Below are 19,280 nucleotides of genomic sequence, written 5' to 3' on the forward strand. Positions count from 1 at the left end.
GTGGTTGTTTTCAATCTGAAACGTAGAAGGGGGCGAGAGAACGAAATAGAGGAACGGACGATAATATGCTGGAGGTATTAGGGACGCTATACCGGGCCAGGTCTTTCGGTGTGTGCCAGTGAAAGAAGACCCACATCGGGAGAAGAGAGGAGGGAGAGAGAGAGAGAGAGAGAGAGAGAGAGAGAGAGAGAGAGAGAGAGAGAGAGAGAAAGCGTGTGAGCGCGCGCGCAAATTGTGCCTGGTTTCGTGTTTTCGACATGGCTGGGATATACCGTTACCCGTGAACAATTTTTTTCCGTGATATATATCATCGTAATCCTCTCCCCACCCCTACGCATTTTCCACGATTTTCTTCTCGTGTCTCATCCCCCTCCGTACCGTCCCCCCGCCAGACCTGTCTCTCTATCTCCTCTATGAAGGCTCGACAGAAAGGGGTGAATCAGGATTGAATCAATCGCCGCGCGACGGCTACATGGAAAAGTTTTGTCGGGCACCGGGCTACGCGGAACTGGCCAGCGAACCAACAGCGGTCCTGCTGCAAGGTTAGGTGAGTCCGACTAACACGAGCCAAGCCCCGATTATACTCCTCTTCTTCGCAAACACGCACGCACCAGTCCTGCGGACAAGTTCGAGCGGCTCCATTGATTTCCGACGACGCGCTTTTCCGCACGGTTTACCGAGGCCCGTTCACCGCATACTTACCAGATAGATAACCGCACGTTTTTAACCTGTACAGCGGCTCGGTTAAATTCCACTGAATTCACAATGCGGAGAAAGGAGGCGATACCGGACTCCTTGCTCCGCGGGAATCTCACCGCCCCGGATCGCCGACTCTCTTGGAATTTTTAGTGTCCCGAAATTGTGGAGAGACGCTTGGACCTTTCTCGTTCGCTCGACTTGCTGATTTTATTCATTTATTTACTTTGCTCGCGACAATTCCACAAGATTCCTGCTGATGAACTGATGGGAAGAGTATTAGTGCTCCAAAATTAGAAAATTGAGGTTTAGGCTCTGTTCATATTTGTTCGGCTTGGAGACCGGGTTTTAGGCACTTGTGGGGATTCCACTTACAGGGTGATTTTATTCATTTATTTTTTTTCTCGCGACAATTTTACAAGATTCCTGTTGATGAACTGATGGGAAGAGTATTAGTGCTCCAAAATTAGAAAATTGAGGCTTAGGCTCTGTTCATATTTGTTCGGCTTGGGGACAGCGTTTTAAACACTTGTGCTTACTGGGTGATTTTATTCATTTATTTACTTTGCTCGCGGAACAGGGTGATTTTATTCATTTATTTTTTTTCTCGCGAAAACTTTACAAGATTCCTTTTGACGAACTGATGGAAATAGTATTAGTGTCAGTGTCGCCAGATGAGAAACCGGCTTCATTTCCTCTCCTACTTTTCCCCTTCCACTATCCCATTCCAACACTATGCGCACACTCCAACGTCGCTCACTAAATCCGTAGACGGCGTAGACCACGGTGCCCGTGCCGTGGACTGGTCTGGTCATCTGAGAGGGGGTACATCATCTCCACGTGATTCCCCTCATCTGGCGACACTGATTAGTAGACTGCGGATTTTTATGCAAAATAAAAAATGTTCGCATTGTTTGCAGGACACAGGAGCCAAATAAAAATTGTATTCTTCTTTTAATTATCTTATTAAGCTGAAACTAATACATTGATGTCATTAAATATCTTTAACATGTTGTAAAATCCGCAGTCTACTGATTAGTGCTCCAAACTGAGAAAATTGAGGCTTAGGCTCTGTTCATATTTGTTCGGCCTGGAGACCGGGTTTTAAACACTTTTGCTTACAGGGTAATTTTGTTAATTTATTTACTCTGCTCGTGAAAATTTTACAAGATTCCTGTTGACGAACTGATGGGAAGATTATGATTGCAGCAAAAATTCAGAATTGACGTTTCATCTCTGCAGGACCATTTTATTAATTTATGCACGGGAGAGGTTTTGATAGATGATTGAGGTTGTTAGGACAGGCTACTATCCTGCGTCGTTCGAATAACGTGGTTTTATTAAAATAACTGTCATCGGTATTACGATAACTCCGATGACACAGGCGGTATTGTCATTATGTTGTGACTAATGCTTCCGAGACATCTAACGAGAGAACCGTTCTGTGCTACGTTTATGTATCTACAAAGCAGGATGACGCTGTTTGTGTTGTTATTAATAGGCTGCGGATTTTATGCATTTATGACAAAATAAAATCAATTGCAAAATTTGCCACCGAACAGACAAACAAACAAGAAAGCAAGCTAATAAAAACGTGGTAAAATGGGCACGTACAATTTAAAGCAATGGACATGTTAGAAATATTTAAGAACATCAATGTGTGTATTAGTTTTAGGTTGATTGGGTGATTAAAAGAAGAATATATATACAATTTCTATAATGTTTGGCTCTTGTGTCCTGCAATCAATGCAAACATATTTTATTTTGCATAAAGATCTGCAGTCTAGTTATTAACCACTAATGGGGGACATTTTCTGAAATTCTACGACCCTGGAACTGTTTCCGCGGAATTTTTTGTTCCCGTTCAATTGGCATGCGGTTTTTCTGGGTCACTTCGGAATTCCTCTTTTTAGCGTAGTAAAGATTGATTTTCAAAACTGCTGAAAAAACATCGAGTCAAAGAATCTACTCGAGAGATTTTATTTTTTCTCGAGGTGTACAGTAGCGAATACGTTCTCGCTTACTTGCACGATACACGCAGAAAAACAGAAGTCTGCCTCTAATAAATGGAACACGGCACACCGACACGATGAGAGCCGTTGTGCACACGAGCCTGTATCTCTGTAGAGTACAGGTGAATGGGAGGTGTTGTGAAACTCGAAGAACCGAGGCCCCAGTTCACTGGGAGAGGATTCCTTTCGTGGAATCGATCGGCGTGCGTAGATCTGCACCAAGTGCACAATCAACAGAGTAGGGTAACTGTACCGATTATCGCGGTATCGTCCTTATTTTAATACTGTTCCTAATTTATTCTTTTTTCCAACATTTATTCAAATAGTATATGTATAATGTATAATTTTCCATTAGTCCAGTCAATGAATGCTCATAAGGGGGGTGTAAAGGGAAATGGAAGGGACACAGAGATTTTTTAACTTTGGGACTTTGTTTCGACTAGTTAGGAGGTAAACATACTAAAAGTCCCTACTCCTAGGAGGTGAGCGGGGTGCAGTTGGGCACGTAGAAGGTCCCCTTTTTCGGTTTTCCGCTTGTATCTCGGAAACTATGTATCCTAGCGATAACACCATTACATACAAAATTAAAGCTGACAAAATGTGCCAAAAGATTGATTCTATTCAGTTTTTCGCTATCTTGCATTGTTTCCGAGATATCCACGCTCAAAGTTCACTAATTGTGCTGAAGAGCTAGTCAAATAAGGCAAAAATTTCTTTTTCACAATTCGTGAGCTTTGAGCGCGGATATCTCGAAAAGTATGCGAGATAGCGAAAAACTGAATAGAATCAATGTTATAGCACATTTTGTCAGCTTTAATTTTGTATGCAATGGTCTTATCGCTAGGACGCATAGTTTCCGAGATATCCGCGCTCAAAGCTCACGAATTGTAAAAAAGAAATTTTTGTCTTATTTGACTAGCCCACTCTTCAGCACAATTCGTGAACTTTGAGCGCGGATATCTCGGAAACTATGCGAGATAGCGAAAAACTTAATGGAGTCAATCTTATAGCACATTTCGTCAGCTTTAATTTTATGTAGAATGGGCTTATCGCTAGGACGCATAGTTTCCGAGATATAAACGGAAAACCGAAAAAAGTGGCCTTCTACGTGTCCCCCCTGCACCCCGCTCACCTCCTAGGAGTGGGGACTTTTAGTATGTTTACCTCCTAACTAGTACAAACAAAGACCCAAAATTAAAAATTCAAACATTCAAACATTATCATATAATAACTACATCTAATCAAAATGAAACATTTTGACACGTTTGACACATTTTGTTGAAGATAAGTAAGTGCGCCCGGTGAATTGTGGAGGGGGTGTACGTAAACGAGGAGTTGTCTCTTTCACACGTGTCAATTCCATTTTCCTCCGAGAGATAAGCTGCTTTCAAATTACATAAGTAACGGATTAAGGCGGTCGATTCCAGGGTTGCAAGGATGCGGGAATCGCGTTCTCATTTCTCGATAACACAAAATGTTTCAGTAGTCAAAAACGCTAGATAAAAGATCGATCTAGGGCGCTAATTTGCATTATTCGGCAGCATGTAGCTATGAAGACAGCTACATGCGAAGTTGTATGCTTCCGAATAATACAATTTACGCTGCCGAATAATGCAAATTCTGCCTCGTAAACTGAAAAATAGGACTTTTGAGGGAGATAGCGCGCTAGATCGATCTTTTATCTAGCGTTTTTAACTACTGAAATACCCAATATCTGTATTGTCGAGAAATAAGAACGCGAATACGGCACCCTTGCAATCCTGGAAAAAGGTGTCTATCCCCATAATATGAAGGAGGGTCATTCAGGGCCACGTTTTCACCACGTGTGAAAAGTCGAGTTCGGTGTATTGTTATTTTAAAGTGCGGAGGTGACTACGAGTGGAATTAACGGGTCTTGCTGGTCGTTCAAGGTTTCGAGGGCAATGAAATGGAGCGCGTAATATCGGAATAACGCACTTGCCCGTATCTATTGAACGTGTCCGTGAATAATAGAGCCTCGAAGAACAGCGTCGCGGAACGACGTCCTGTTGTTTATTATCGCAATTACGTAAACGCGATAAAATCATCGGCGTTCATCTGGAGCAGCGGCCGGGGCAACGAAGAACGTAAAGTAAGCAGAAGCGAAAACGAGAGGAGAGACGAGAGGCAATGAGCTTATCATCGCGACAGCGCGTCGTTTCGACGACGAGCATAAACGACGCCTCCGCAAGCTTTTGTTGTCTCCTCATTGATGATTTATCGGGGCGACCCGTTACAGCTCCAATGCTTAATGTTTCTTTGATATGCGGCATTTTATTTATTCAATTCGTTTTTTACTCGTCCGCCTGTACCGAAATTTTTTTCCCGCCATCATGCCGCACGACACCTCGTACACTCCTCAAGGATGAAGCTGTTACGCGCCGGCAAACGGAAGCGCGCGTCTGTCAAAGCGATAGATCACCTCGACGAAGGTTTAATGGTTTTTTCGGTCGACGTTTAACCCCTCGGAAACGATCGTACGATGTTAACACGATTTTTTCCCCGTTCGCTCGAGTCTTAAACAACGGATCCTTGAATTTATTCAGCTCAATTTCGCTCCGAGAATTTACGGGAGAGCCAAGGTTGCAGAGCTGCTCCGATGGCGGCACGTCGCTTCCTTTAATTTCTGTAATTCCGCACGGTTTCTTCCGACCACGGTGGAATATTAAAATAATTACGGCAGCGCGTTTTCTGCTTGTCATTTCCCGTCCCTGCCCCCGAAGGATACGTACACCAGCTCGTCCCATTGAAACATTCGCCTATTGTTTTCTACGATATCGCGAGTGGTTCCGGGAAAACCGAGTTTCCTTCTTTTTCAGTGGAAATTCAAGTGACTCGCTCGAGCAAAACTGCAACGGGACGGTTGCCCTAGTGTGTACAGTAGATTGGAGAACTGTACGATCTAGGAAAACCGAATACCCCTGTCCTCGGGTTTGCCCCGCGGTGGGTGGTTTGCTTAGATCGCATTCTTAGAGCTTTCTCGGTCGCCGAGCAGCGTAAAATGTAAACATGCCGCGTTTAGGGACCCGGTAAAGCGTCACATATGTAAATGTGGGCCTCGGGCCGCTCGCGAGCCGTGTTTACACACACCGTCCTCTTCTATGTTCAGCGCGGTCAATGAGAAACTGCAGCCGAGGGTTTCTCGTAGCTCAAGGCTCCACTGTATTTTGTTTGTAAATGATCACGCAGGTCGACGAATGAATTTCTCATTGTGGTAATGTTGTTGACACGGGCGCGCGGCGTGTTCTCACGGTGACAGGTGAAAAGTGCAAGTAGCAGGCCACGGGAAGCCAAGCCGGCTCGATCGAAAATATCCTATTAATGGTGAAAAGGGGACGAAACGGGGGTAACGGGACGCAGAAGTCTTTGAAGCGTGCACACGCGACGAGCCTCTCCTCTTACCGGCTGGATCGGCCTTAAATCCGATGACGTTGTGAAAACACACGATCATCCTGTCGATGGACTAGTCAACGCGTATAATAACTCGGCCGGTGGCACCATTCGCACAAGGTCAATTAACCCTCGCCTCCGTGAACGACGGATCATTTTGACCCGAAACGCTGGTGCAGTCCCTCTGTTCTACTCTGAGTCATTTCGACCCGTCCCTGTCAGACGAAACAAAATCCACTACTCATCATCCAATGATTAAATCTACCGAGCACTACAAGCGATTAAAATGTTTCAACTTACAAAAATAACAACGCTCTATCTATTTAGGTTTTGTGCGATTTTTATCACACAATAAAGAAATTTATCGGAGCAATTTCAGTCCGTCGTAATAAACGCGGGCGGCACGTCCACGCTCAGACCTTGCTCGATCTATGTTGATCTACGTGTTTATCTTGGATCGTTCTCTTTCTCTTGTTTTTCCATCCTCCTTCTCATTTGCGAAACTTGCCACGCGTAGAATTACTCCGGTCAAAGCAATTAACTGAGGCACATGAAACATATGTGTGCATGTACCTTGAATGTTTTCGTTGTTTGGAGCAATACGAGAAAAAGATGTACACAAAAGTTGCACGGTATGGAGGGGACGGAAGTGTTCAACGTTATCGTACCACCCTGTATACTACACACGACGTTCTACAGGGTGACAAGAAATAACGGAGTTAATCATTTCTTATTATAATTCTGTCAAATCGACGAATTTTGAAAAACCATATGATAACCATAACATACAGACCATTAGTATTCATATATTTAAGAAGTTTCGAAGTGGCCACCCTTTGAGCCGATTCGGAGGCTCAAACGTGTTTTGAAATTTTCGGCTATGGGCCGCAGCTCTTCTGGCATCATTCGGTCCCACACCGGGCGCAGAGATTTTTTCAGCGACTCGAAACTTTTACGGGGCTGAGCACAGGCCCTGGCCTCCAAAATCGACCAAACGCTGGAGTTCGTAGAGTTGAGATACGGCGGCCATTCCACAGATGTGATGAAACCTGGAAAATGGGCTTTGCACCACTCCTGAGTCGTTTTCGCCCTGTGGGCCAGCGCGGAATCCTGCTGTAATGTCCATTACGGATCGCCGAGGTGCTGTTGGGCCCACAGAAGTACAACGGCTTCGAGAATGTCCCGTCGATATACTTCTTGGTTGAGTTTGACCCCTTGATCCACGAAAACCGTAGCAAATCCCATTTTCCAGGTTTCATCACATCTGCGGAATGGCAGCCGTACTCACCGTATCTCAACTCTATGAACTCGAGCGTTTGGTCGATTTTGGAGGCCAGGGCCTGTGCTCAGCCCCGTAAAAGTTTCGAGTCGCTGAAAAAATCTCTGCGCCCGGTGTGGGACCGAATGACGCCAGAAGAGCTGCGGCCCATAGCCGAAAATTTCAAAACACGTTTGAGCCTCCGAATCGGCTCAAAGGGTGGCCACTTCGAAACTTCTGAAATATATGAATACTAATGGTCTATATGTTATGGTTGTTATCATATGGTTTTTCAAAATTCGTCGATTTCACAGAATTATAAGAAGAAATGTTTAACTCCGTTATTTCTTGTCACCCTGTAAAACAACTTTTTGATCGCGTTACGCGAGAGTTTACGGCGTAACGATTCGGGCATTAAAAATGATCGTGATCCGTGCTTGGAACGTTCAACCTTGAAGAGGCTAAGCAGCGTGCATCTTCTTTTATTGTTTCGTAACTCGGCACGCATGAAATACTTACAGCTTGTTAGCACGGCTGGATCGCTCGTGATCCACTTTCGCCGGGAGTTCGTTCGCGGATCCTTAAACCCTATTTACGAGGATCGTTCGAAAAGTTTCCGAACCCCTTTTTCCGGCAGAGCAGCTGGAAAATTATCATAACTCCTCTCGAAAAGTTTCGACGAGGTTCGGCACGAAAATGGCCGCTCCTGAACCTCGTCTCCTGATCCCGAAAAATTAACAGCATGTCCGCTACCAATTTTGTCGAGTCCGACTAACCGAAGTTAAACAAAACGATATCTTTAATCATATCTGAAAAAATCATGAATTCTTTTCTAATGCTTTCCATATTTTTCAACGCATTCTCTGTTGTCATAAACGCATATAAATCAAACGGCGAACCAGACGTTTAATTCTATAGATGCTGCACGCAACGATAAAACTCATTTTTCGTAAGACTATGGATAACGATAACGATAACGATAACGTTGATATCACTGTGTGTTGATATAAAAGTTCGTCACGGCTATCGGGCAAACGGCGAGCGAGCATCCCGAAGGATGGGTAAACATTCTCAGTCGGCCGATTAGTAATCGACAGTATTAAAAAGGCAATTTACATCGTCGTTACTGTAATTATAACGAGCCATTAAGCACGTTCGACGTATCTCAGCCGATTTGTTGCTAAACGTCGTCGTCTCCGGTCAGAATGTATAGTACAATTATCTTGTCTAATCGGTTACATTGTTTTTCTTCGATCACGAGCGCGTGCGCTTGTTCGAGTCTTGAACAGTCTTGATATTTGTACGTCGAAGGCAGTAGCGCGTTATAACTAGTTGGGGCCTTGGGCAAAGTAGAATTTCGGGGCCCCAACTAAATAACTTTGCGAGGAAAACGTAGAATTTGGATCTTTTGGATCTTGGTTTGTGTTCGGGGCCCCGGGCATTTGCCCAAGTTGCCCATAGGGTAATGCGTCACTGTTCGAAGGTTATAAACAAACTGTTATATTCTCTCGCCTACGAGACGAGCTCTGATTCAAGGGGGAGCCATTGAAATTAACGTAATGATCTGTTAAAGGTCGCGTGCGCCCTATTTCATGTAATAAGCCCCACGCTGCGCACTTTGCTCGGCTGTTAGCGTTGCTTGTGCCCCATATTGCCTCGAACCGTGGTCTCGGAACAGTCGCCACAAACGCTAATTTTAGTCGACACTTTATTTACAGAAATGTACAATGGTGTTTCTCGAAAATGCTCGACAAATATTTCACAAAATCTTCGTAATTCGTCAAGTATCAATCGACTCTTCTGTCTGTTCGATAACACGATCGATAAAGAACCGATTTGATTCGTGAGAACACGATTCCCATTCGAAATAAGCAGTTCCGAGAAATTCCGACTGCTCCCCGAAATTCGCAAGATTATCGCGAACCACAGTTGATAAAAAATACCGAAAAAGCTCGAGAAGTTTCTCCGAGCAGATCGCGAACGTTTCGCAATTTCAACCCTCGTGCAGACAACCTGGCGGCATTTTCAAATTTTCTCTAATACTACTTGAATCTGTTGCTGGATAATCTCTACCGTATTCGTTAATTTATCTACGTACTAATAAATGCAGTTACTCGAAGCTGTCTGCTCGTCACGTTACACACTTGCTGTTTCACGAATTCTCACAAAGACAGTGCGAAGTCGTTGAAATTATTTGAACAAGTTCTCGCAACTATTTGACAATTTTGATTTTTACTCGAGTAGAAGCGCTAAAAACTTCTCGGTTACACAGTTCGTCGTGATAAATTCCACGTTTTAACGCACCTCGTAACAAATCTGTTATGGTTATGTACTTGCATTTTCCTGATCTGATAACGAAGATCTAATAAACACTTCGCTCATGAATATGCGTTCATCCATTATCGGTGCGATCACGTATCGATGATGAGAACGGCGATAATAGTACAATTACTCATCCAATAAACACTTCCATTATCAAATAACAGAATTCATTAAAAAACAATAGTGTTTCCACGGCTCCTGCACACGTTGAAGAATATTGCATGCGAGTCTTTCGTCCTGAATTATATTTTGATGAATCTTTTTCGTTTCAAACGAGTCCGAGCATGACGCAATTCGGAGTACACAGACTCGTTCAATCCGAACCGATCGGATACTTAATGTAAAAATCGTGTGAATGCGTTTCAAGATACGGAAGCTTCTCTTCTGAATGATCTTGAAGGATCGGAGACAATAGTAGTTTCGATCATGGATGCATAAAATCCCCGCAGTCTACACGTAGCCGTTCGCGTCCAGTTTCAACGCGGTCTCGTAAGAAGGCAGACCCTCGTCGACGCCATCTTGTTCGGTGGACTGATTTCGTTCGGTGGATCTGACGGGTGTAGCGGTGGTCAGCCCGAGGATACTGGACACCATCGATGGGATGATGGTGCCAGGTGTCTCCGGACCTAAAGACTTCTTCTCGATGCTAGTTGGCAAGCTGCGATGATCGAAGATTAGGCTGTCGTAGGTCGGTGGCGGTCCTGGGCCGGAGTTAGGCGTCACCGGACATGATTGGACACCGTATATGCTGTCCTCGTGGTGTCCATCAGTGGCTGATTGTCTCTCGCAGCACTGGACAACGAAATGAACTTGATTAGGGGACAGAGTTGCATCGAGAGAACCCGGAGGAGTTTTGGTAGGATGATGTTGAAGGAATAAAAGGCGTAAAAGTAGCCGAGGAATTCCGAGACGAGGCTAATAGTAGCTTGGCACTCGGCCGTTCACTTGCCACTGGTCTAACAGGGTCTCGGTACAGGTGATAAATTTAATTATCCGTGGCCTGATCAGCGGAACAGCGCTTGTTAAACATTATTGAGAACCTAGATCCAAGCATTATCGCTGGGCAGCGAATCTTTATGCGAAAGAAAAATTTCCCACCTGAATTGCAACAAACTCGAGTGAAACAGAAATTTATTTTCTTTCGCAACAGCTTCTTCTTGTCATAAATGCATCAAATCCGCTGTCTAGTTATCACAGTCGAGGATGAAGTGATATTTCAGGCTCTGGAACCTCTCGATCGGTCATACTAATTATCCGGAGAACCGCAAACGATTTCACCGCAATTGATAACAGTGCCTACGCACCGAGAGCCAGTTGGCAGTAAGTCGAAGCACCGGTAGTATTTTACATTCGATACGGGATGAACAGAGGTATTGAAATTATATACGCCAGAACCGTTGGCAAACTGGTTCTGTACCGATCATGTTAGACAGCTTCTCTCTTCCGTCTCTCCTGTCCGAGAAAAAGAAATGGCGGAACTGTCATACTAGAACGTTGCGCGTTCTATCACCGCCTTTTTAGAGCTTCCGCTTAACGAATCTTAATGAACTTATGTATCGGCTTTGGTCCGATACGCTTCGAGAGATTCGATCGTCACGGTAATTCCTGCAGTTTCGTATAAATAGAAGAACTGATGATAACCGCAATTAGTTTTGCATCAGCCGAATGTAATGCAGCAAAATGATCCGGCGAGAACCATGTCCAACCGGTTGTAGATAACGGATGATCGAGTGGGTATGAAATATTAGGTAGTCGAATAAGCTTCTGCCGTTTAGTAATCGATTGCAGAACCAATCAATTCTCGTAGGTAATTTAAATACATAAATAAACAATCTTCAAGACTTCGGCTAGACCAGAATTGCAGAACCAGTCGGGGAGACGTCGGATGTGTTATTTATCCCGATGAATCCAGCATGGGTTTTCCCAGTTACGGAGAGGACGCTGAGGGGAGGGGTTGTAGCCGGAAAATACTTTCCCTACTCGAACAGGGGGCTTTTATTTGGAAAAACCACCCAAGGAAACCTTGGAACTGTGCTTGTTTTCCCAATTACGGTGGAGACCCTCGCGACAGTTACGGAGAATATAGCGGACAGATACGGAACATAGTTGTTTCTACGCAAATAGAGGGCTTTGATTTAGCAGTAGTACGGCAGAAACTTGATCGAGCATCAGATATATGCACATACGGAAATTATAGCTCTCGCAGAAAGGATGACTCACCGCGGCGTGCGCTTCCGTGGTAAATACTTCCAGACTGTGGACGTCCGGCTCTGCCCTCCAGTATTGCGAATACTCCTGAGGCCGACTCTTCCTGATGGTCTTGTGACAGCAGTAGCACATCAATGCGACGACTATAATCACGGCGCTTAGCATCGCTCTGAAAAACACGACGCACCACGCGATCCAGAGCATAGGTGAGAGACCGGGCGTATATTTAGCGCGCGTCAACCAACCGCGAGACCCAAGACGCTCCACATAATATTATCGAGGCTCAGTCTGCCGTGATATCGGCCTATAAACCACGGCTTTTCTATCGAGACGCCCGGGGAATTCGCGCGGACGATCTTTCCTCGTTAACTCTATTCGGTGTGTTACTCCCCCAGTGAACTCTCGCGATACTAGGACGAAACCTGGAAATATTTTTCTAAGCAGATACTTCCTTGAATATTCACCATCCAAATTCACCGTGGTGTAAACACTAGTGATTCAATCATCGCATCTAATCGGAACGCGACCCCCTCCCCCTAAAATCGCTTCCGCAACCGCACACATAGCCTCGAGGAGGAGCTAACGCCGTTTACTTTGAACTAGACTGTACGAAATCGCTGGCACGGGATGCTACCGAGGAACGACAGAACGTGCTCACGGATCTCTCGTTTATCCAGGTAATTCTTGCGCTTCTAAATTAGCCTAGAGAGTCAGGCGAACCAGCCATTCGTCCCGTTATTTCCGCGTATCCACCGATTACCTTTACCGTAAACGCGATTGTTTCTCGCGATGGATCGCGGTGACGCGTACCGTTTTCCTTTTCTTTCGTCAACTCGGACATTTTCCTAGCCGCGAAGCTCCTCGATTGTGTCTCCGCTTATTACAATAGTCGAACTTATTTGGAAAAAATCGATTCTTGAAGAGGTTATCCTATAGAGAAAGTCTGTGAGTTCCGAAGTTGGGTGGTTCGAGAAGTCCTGAAGAGAAGCACTTAGGCTAATCGAGTCTCCCGAACGTGCTCGCGATAACAGTGACTCCAATCTTATCTGTTCTTTCGTTCGGTCCGGCGTAGCTTTGCGGGAAAGGTCGCTGCAGAAATTCTGCGGATCGCGATCGAGACAGAAAAAGAAACCGGTTCCGATGAGTCGAGCCACTGCTACCGCACAGCGAGAGCGGAGAAGTTGCGGATTACGCGTGCACGATCGATAGATCCCCGGGATCGGCGATGGGGGTTAGGGTATCTACTCACCCGCCCAGAAGAATGTTCACATTCCCATGCAAATCGGTCTCGAAATGGCTCGTCTTGCTGGCCGTGCCGCTCGAAGATGTGGTTACGTTGTATCCCGGCAAGATGGCCACCTCCTCGTTCGTGTTCGCGTTCGTGTTGTTCCGTTTGTGCATGCCGAGCTCCGTCGCCGTCAACACCGTCATCCTTCGACCGTACGTCATCCTGAAATTTTCGGTTCCGTCCTGTTTATCCATTTTTCTTTAATTTTTTTTCGGAATTGATCGGATGATGACCAGGATGAGGCGAGTTACACAGTTTTATAGGGGGAGACCTTTCTCTCCTTCGTGCACCTTCGATTTTATCGACCACGTCCTTTATACACGGAAAGTCACCCCCAAAGCTATCGCGAGCCACCCCTTACCTTTTCGTCCGTGGATTCGCACCCTGGGACATATCCAAACGTTCCGAGAACCGTGACATCATGCTCTTATATCGATACCGTCCACGATGCATCCCCGGCGAGTTTGCATCGAATTATTCGACATTCAATCCTCCTGGGTAGCCTCGGTCGAAACGCTCGTCTCTTTCGCATACCTCCGCCTGCGCAATTCACATTTTTCTTCATTTATTATAAAGTTTGTTTGCCGTTCAAATTTTTCTTTCGCTCGACAATGGAGGTTCGGTGAAAAGCGAACCTGTATACATCTCGTTAGTGTGAAAAATTTGCGCGTGCCATTTTCATTTCTCATTCCCTTTTGGATGTTTTAAAATACTCTATATATATATATATATATATATATATATATATATATATATATATATATATATATCACAATCAAATGCATGTGCGTTGCTGCGAACGCATCTTGACACAGCTGAACTGACGCGAACAGTATGAATACGACTATCAGTGAATGGAAATCTCGACTGAAAGAATTTTATGGATATGAAAACACGCCGCACGTCCTAGTTTCACTCGCATGTCTTCAATCAGGTACGATCCTGGATGCTAGCATACATAATTAATGCCTTGACATAGTATTCAAATATCAGCGACAGCGGCCTATCAAGTTTTCAACGGGAACCCGTGGAATTGTATATCTCATTTTTTACATTGGTGCATAATTAATCAGTTTTTCAAGGTCTTCGATATTTTTTGTCAACACCTTATGTTTATTCTTCGGTATCCTTGTAGAGCCTGAAAAGACGAGCCTAACGAGTACAAACACCGTATCCTTAAGATCATGCTATCTCGAGATATTTGTGTTTGAAAGATAAGGGTTGGATTAGGTTTGTTCTTTTCAAACACAGATATCTCGAGATCGAATGATCTTAAGGGTACGGTGTTCGTACTCGTTGGACTCGTCTTTTCATGATCTACAAGGATATCGAAGAAAACAAAATTTCGTTAGAGAATGATTTGTTTCATGTAACAGAGACTCTCTGTACGTATACACTTGTTTAATTGTAATCAATACTTTCTTTTCTCCGAATCGATATGCATTTTCACGGCAGTGCACTGTTTTCTCGTGGTAATGCCGACTATAAATCGATAGGAGGTTCAGGACGCATCGATCGGCGAAGGAGCAAAAATATTTAATGTGTCCGTCGCAGACATAAGCTGGTTAGTCGAACGAAAACAGAGCCTCTCTCTCTCTACAGTTCTTGTGCGGTTCGTTTCGGCCTTCGCGGGTATACCATCGATTTCCACCAAGCCTACTCAATTCACGAAACTTTTAGTCTAGCAGGCAAATGTCGGATAATTTCATGACGTATAAATGTTAGACTAGTATCGATCGTTCGTGAATCTGCAATATTTACGAGCATGTCGGAACCGTCGCCGAGCATTAACGCATAATATCTTCTTCTTATATTTTTCCCTTCAATTATTGAATTTATCACCGTAAAAATTCAATTCTATCATTATTGCAAATACATACGAATATGTTCATTCCCTCGGAACTGATTTACAAATATAATTACTTGTCCGAACAACCGATCACTATGAAGACAATCCACTATGCCGCGCGTACCGTAAATCCTCTCGATCCCATAGATCACTTTGGAACACGATCAACCGGCGTGCATTCACACTCGTTACAACCAATTGCTGTGTGAATAATACTAATTCACGAACGATCTCCACGTCTATAGATCGTTGGAAAAATCCTGTTCTGGTCCAGTGATCGAGCTGATCGGAGATCGTGCGGAACGATCATGCAGAATACGTACGCGCGTTTTCCACGATTCTCAGCGAGTTTTCCGATCGGCGTTCACCGGTTGTTCCGCGCGTTCTCCATCGCCGCGGAATTTCGATCGGACTCGCGAATTAATTCTCGATCGCGTCGGACACCGTTGGAAAATCGTTTCGAATTAGGCCGATCCGCTCCGGCAACCGTTTCGTTTCGCACTATTACCGTTGGTCATATTATGCGCGTTGCTTGGCTACGCCACACGCGATTCCAGGCGTCGCGACGCCGTTGCCGAGACCCGGCGCACGCCGTGAGGCGTCGCGACGCTTTGCAAAGCCAGGACGAAGCGGGATAGCCGACCACTGACGTGGAACTAGGACGAAAGCAGGGACGAACAGGGCCAAGGTGTGCACGCCGACCAGCCATAGAGGATCAGGCCTTCGATATCTTCCCTTACTTAGCCCCACCCCCACCAACATTTATCCTTTCGAGACCTATCAATCTAGGACAACGAGGGACCTTTGCGATTTTGTTCGATCGCCGAAGTTCAAAATGTCTTAAATTAGAAGAACCAATTTTCATAGGTTCGCATTCTCTAATTCAACATTTATTTTTAATTAATAATTATATTCTTGTAGAGCCTGAAAAGACGAGTCCAACGAGTACAAACACTGTACCCTTACGACCACTCTGTCTTGACATATTCGCGTCCGAAAGGGAAGGGTTCGATTAGGTTCGTTCCTTTCGAACACAAATATCTCAAGATCGAATGATCGTAAGAGTATGGTGTTTCTACTCGTTGGACTCGTCTTCGCATGCTCTACAATAATATCAAAGAAAAGACATAAGGTGTCCACCATGACCTTGACAATATAATTCAAGGTCGACGTACCGTTTCCTGTTTTCCCCAATTTTTTAAATCGTATATCACCAACTTGGAAATATTCATGTTTGGAACTTGTCATTCATGCACATACATGACAAAGGGAGTGCACATTCTCCGAATAAAAGAGGAAATTTTGTCGGAGCAAACGACCGCCGCAAAGACATTGTCTGGTGCATGCTGGAGGACTATTATTACGCGTACACGTGTGCTCGCGAGACACACGTAACGTGACTCACGGACGGGTTGCGACACTTTTGTGCAATTAGGTCTCGCGACCCCCCGAGGCGTGTGCCACACAATGTGTCGTGCTCGCGGAAATAATTCGTGGTTTTCGGCCGTTCGGGGATAAAGATAAACGCCTAAGTTTATACCGGGTGTTCCACTTATTAATTTATCCGCGAAAATTCCCTTTCGAAATGATTCATTACGTTGTCCTATCGGGAGGCAAACACAGAGAATTTAATTTCGAACTGTGCTTGCAGTGGTATCAGCCAACATACACTGTACACAGGGACAGATTGTTGAAAGATAATTTCAGATTACATTGACCACGAACAGAGCGAAATGATCGATAAGTACCTCCGTTTTCATATAATATGCTCACGACTATAAGTTATACGGCCATCTTAATATTCGGATCGATACTGGCCTTAGAGAAGCTTGCAAACATTTTTAACTAACGTTTTTATGCAAACCTTAAAATTCGTCATATTAAATTAAATAAAATCGAGAGATCGACGACGTGTTTTCAGTTCGTTAGAAAATGTGCCGGTGACAGGGAACGGGTTCAGTTGTGCTAGATAATGTTATTAATTAGTCAGGCGGCTATCGAGAGTTCAATTGAATGCACAGTTCGCTTTTCCACCCCCTCTTTTGGCGAGTGTATAACACGGTACGCGTCGCGACGGCCGTGTCTGCATAAAATTACCGTGAAACTTCCGCTTGTCCTTCGAGTCAATTTATCGTGCAGCTTGTCTGAATCGATTCGCGGCCGGCAGTTGTTCGTTAACACGAAAACTTTAGTCTTTCGATACGCAATACCGCCGGTGGCGAGTTAGTCTCAGTCTGTTTGTGCCGAACTGCGGAACAACTTGGCGGCCGATGTGTGCAGCAGTGAGACATGGCGACCCGCTCCCCATGCAACCGAGACACCCCATCGAACTCGACGTCTTCCTCGCGAATTGTGCCAAAAGGTATCTATCGCACCGGAACAACAGTGAAACAAACAGTGGCCTGTTCGAAAGCGTTACAAATTCAAACCTCTGTAAAAACATCAACAGATTTTTTCCGTCAATAAATCTTCCACAGATTTGAAGATTGAAGCCTCCCGCTTTGCAACGAGACCTTAAAATCTGATGTACGATTTTTTTTCACTGTTTTACAGAACAAAGTGTAGTAGATAGTTGACAGTACAGTAAAGTTCGATAACTCGGCCAAAAAAAATCGTGGATCAATTTTTAAACGCTCGTTGTAAAGAGGGGGGTTCAATCTTTAAATCTGTGGTGGATTCATGCACGGAAAAAAATTTTCAATGTTTTTACAAAGGTTTAAATTCGTAGCATTTTTTGCAAAACATGGGTCCTCGGTTTTTTAACTATCGTAACACGTAAAAGTATTTCAAAGCAAAATGAATAACGGGGTGCGACAGTAGAATGTTCAAGCATCAAAATGGGCCCGAGTTTATTGCTGTACGATCGTTTTCTACGGAATTACAGCAGTTTAAATATGGTCGGTTTCTCGAGAATCGGAAATTCAGTTTGCGACAGGTTCTGAATGATAGCGAGAATTACTTTTCGAAGAATCGCGCGATAAAAGGCAGACGTCCGTTAGTGTCATTTCGGGCAATCATCCTGTCCAATTTCCGAGATTCACGAGCTGCATTGCGAAACGAGAATGTCGAGCGTGCCCGCAAAAATCTAGTCATGGTTGGCAGGTAGTGGGAAAAATTATTCGATCAAACAAGTCAAGTGTCTGTATCAGAGAGTTGCGTCATGTTTTTAAATCCTGAACAAGATTTTTTTAATCAATAATATCTCATACCGGCACGTTTTATTTTCTCTTCGATATTCTTGTAGAGCATAAGAAGACGTATCCAACGAGTACAAACACCACACCCTTACGATCATTCGATCTCGAGATATTCCTGTATGAAAGGTAAAGGTTTGATTAGGTTTGTTCCTTTCGAACACAAATATCTCGAGATCGAATGATCTTAAGGATACGGTGTTCGTGCTCGTTGGATTCGTCTTTTCATGCTCTACAAGAACATCTGAGAAAAAGCACAAGGTGTCGGTAAAAAATATTATTAATTAAGAATACGAGCGTATGAACTTCGAGTGAATAAACACGTAGGAAGAGCGGTGTGATATACCGTGCGAATGATTCGATTTACGAAGCAGCAGGGGCAGCATTCGCGAGAACGAAGCCATAGTAGCCATACTAAATCTGTTTAGACGTCGAACAGTCTAAACCCAGCCCTGAATCGAACTCGATGGTTTCCCTGTGCATCAAACAGTATTAACGCCTCCGCGAACCTTAAACCCGGCGGGCTCAACCGTAATGCTCGATGTTACTGTAAAAGTAGAGTGGAAAAGGAGCTTCGCCGATGAGTATGCGGATTTTGCGCGTTGATGGGCGTTTATGTGCACGCAAGATGCGACAATGTAAACACGTCTTACGTCTGCCCAGGCAGCTACAGGGTGTTTGAACAAAATTCTACCGTAAAAACGTTCGTCCGACAACGTTGTAATTTCGAGTTTTCGGTGTTCCAGACTCGCCAGAATGATGGGTAGCGTGCCGAGCGGATGGATGAGGAAAGCTCTCCTCTTCCTGGTCCTGATGACTGGGGTGTTGCTGATAGCGATGTACGCACACGCGCCACCCCTTGTCTCTCTGCAGCCGTTCTCGTCTCGTCGGTAAGTATCATCGAAACTCGCTCCTCAATCCTGCAATCTGAGAATTCCGCACAAAAGAATGTCCGAAACGAAAAGATAACCAGTAAGATTGCAACCGGAGCAACAGAAAAAGAGGTCCCGAAGATCGGCCACCATTTTTTGCCCTCTCTCTCTCC

The 19,280-nt window shown here is 44.6% G+C and overlaps 2 protein-coding genes across 11 annotated transcripts in view; one reads left to right on the plus strand and one right to left on the minus strand.

Moving 5' to 3' along the window:
- Fdl (fused lobes) overlaps window positions 1-19,280 on the plus strand; it is a 28,266-nt gene that overhangs the window by 159 nt on the left and 8,827 nt on the right. The window contains exons 1-4 of one of the 8 annotated variants that reach the window (XM_076432794.1): window positions 407-547; window positions 11,894-12,110; window positions 12,508-12,581; window positions 18,982-19,125. In XM_076432794.1, the coding sequence (XP_076288909.1) occupies window positions 12,532-12,581; window positions 18,982-19,125 (194 nt within the window). In that variant the 5' untranslated portion in view covers window positions 407-547; window positions 11,894-12,110; window positions 12,508-12,531. Of the gene's footprint in view, window positions 1-400; window positions 548-11,893; window positions 12,111-12,139; window positions 12,582-17,188; window positions 17,404-18,981; window positions 19,126-19,280 lie in introns of those variants that run through there. The other 7 variants (XM_076432795.1, XM_076432799.1, XM_076432798.1 and 4 more) reach the window with 7 other exon arrangements.
- S-cup (spermiogenesis-related protein stanley-cup) lies at window positions 9,100-19,076 on the minus strand. 3 transcript variants are annotated; one of them, XM_076432817.1, is made up of 5 exons: window positions 18,930-19,076; window positions 13,554-13,732; window positions 13,154-13,354; window positions 11,917-12,073; window positions 9,100-10,488 (listed from the first exon to the last, which is right to left on the minus strand). In XM_076432817.1, the coding sequence occupies exons 2-5, from the start codon at window positions 13,643-13,645 to the stop codon at window positions 10,147-10,149; spliced, it is 792 nt and encodes a 263-aa protein (XP_076288932.1). In that variant the 5' UTR covers window positions 13,646-13,732; window positions 18,930-19,076; the 3' UTR covers window positions 9,100-10,146. The 3 variants fall into 3 exon arrangements, with proteins under 3 accessions (XP_076288932.1, XP_076288931.1, XP_076288930.1); XM_076432816.1 differs by lacking the exon at window positions 18,930-19,076 and adding an exon at window positions 15,166-15,998; XM_076432815.1 differs by lacking the exon at window positions 18,930-19,076 and adding an exon at window positions 15,365-15,997.

The sequence above is a fragment of the Lasioglossum baleicum genome, chromosome 10 (genome assembly GCF_051020765.1).
Source record: "Lasioglossum baleicum chromosome 10, iyLasBale1, whole genome shotgun sequence".
Lineage (NCBI taxonomy): Eukaryota > Metazoa > Arthropoda > Insecta > Hymenoptera > Halictidae > Lasioglossum > Lasioglossum baleicum.

What these genes read in the sequence shown, in the direction of transcription:
- S-cup (XM_076432817.1), bottom strand. Translation starts at nt 13,645, where the DNA reads ATGCATCGTGGACGGTATCGATATAAGAGCATGATGTCACGGTTCTCG. An exon ending in GTGAACATTCTTCTGGGCGG is followed by an intron (nt 12,074 to 13,153) that starts GTGAGTAGATAC and finishes CGTGTTTTTCAG; the next exon opens with AGCGATGCTAAGCGCCGTGA. An exon ending in CCACGGAAGCGCACGCCGCG is followed by an intron (nt 10,489 to 11,916) that starts GTGAGTCATCCT and finishes TTCGTTGTCCAG; the next exon opens with TGCTGCGAGAGACAATCAGC.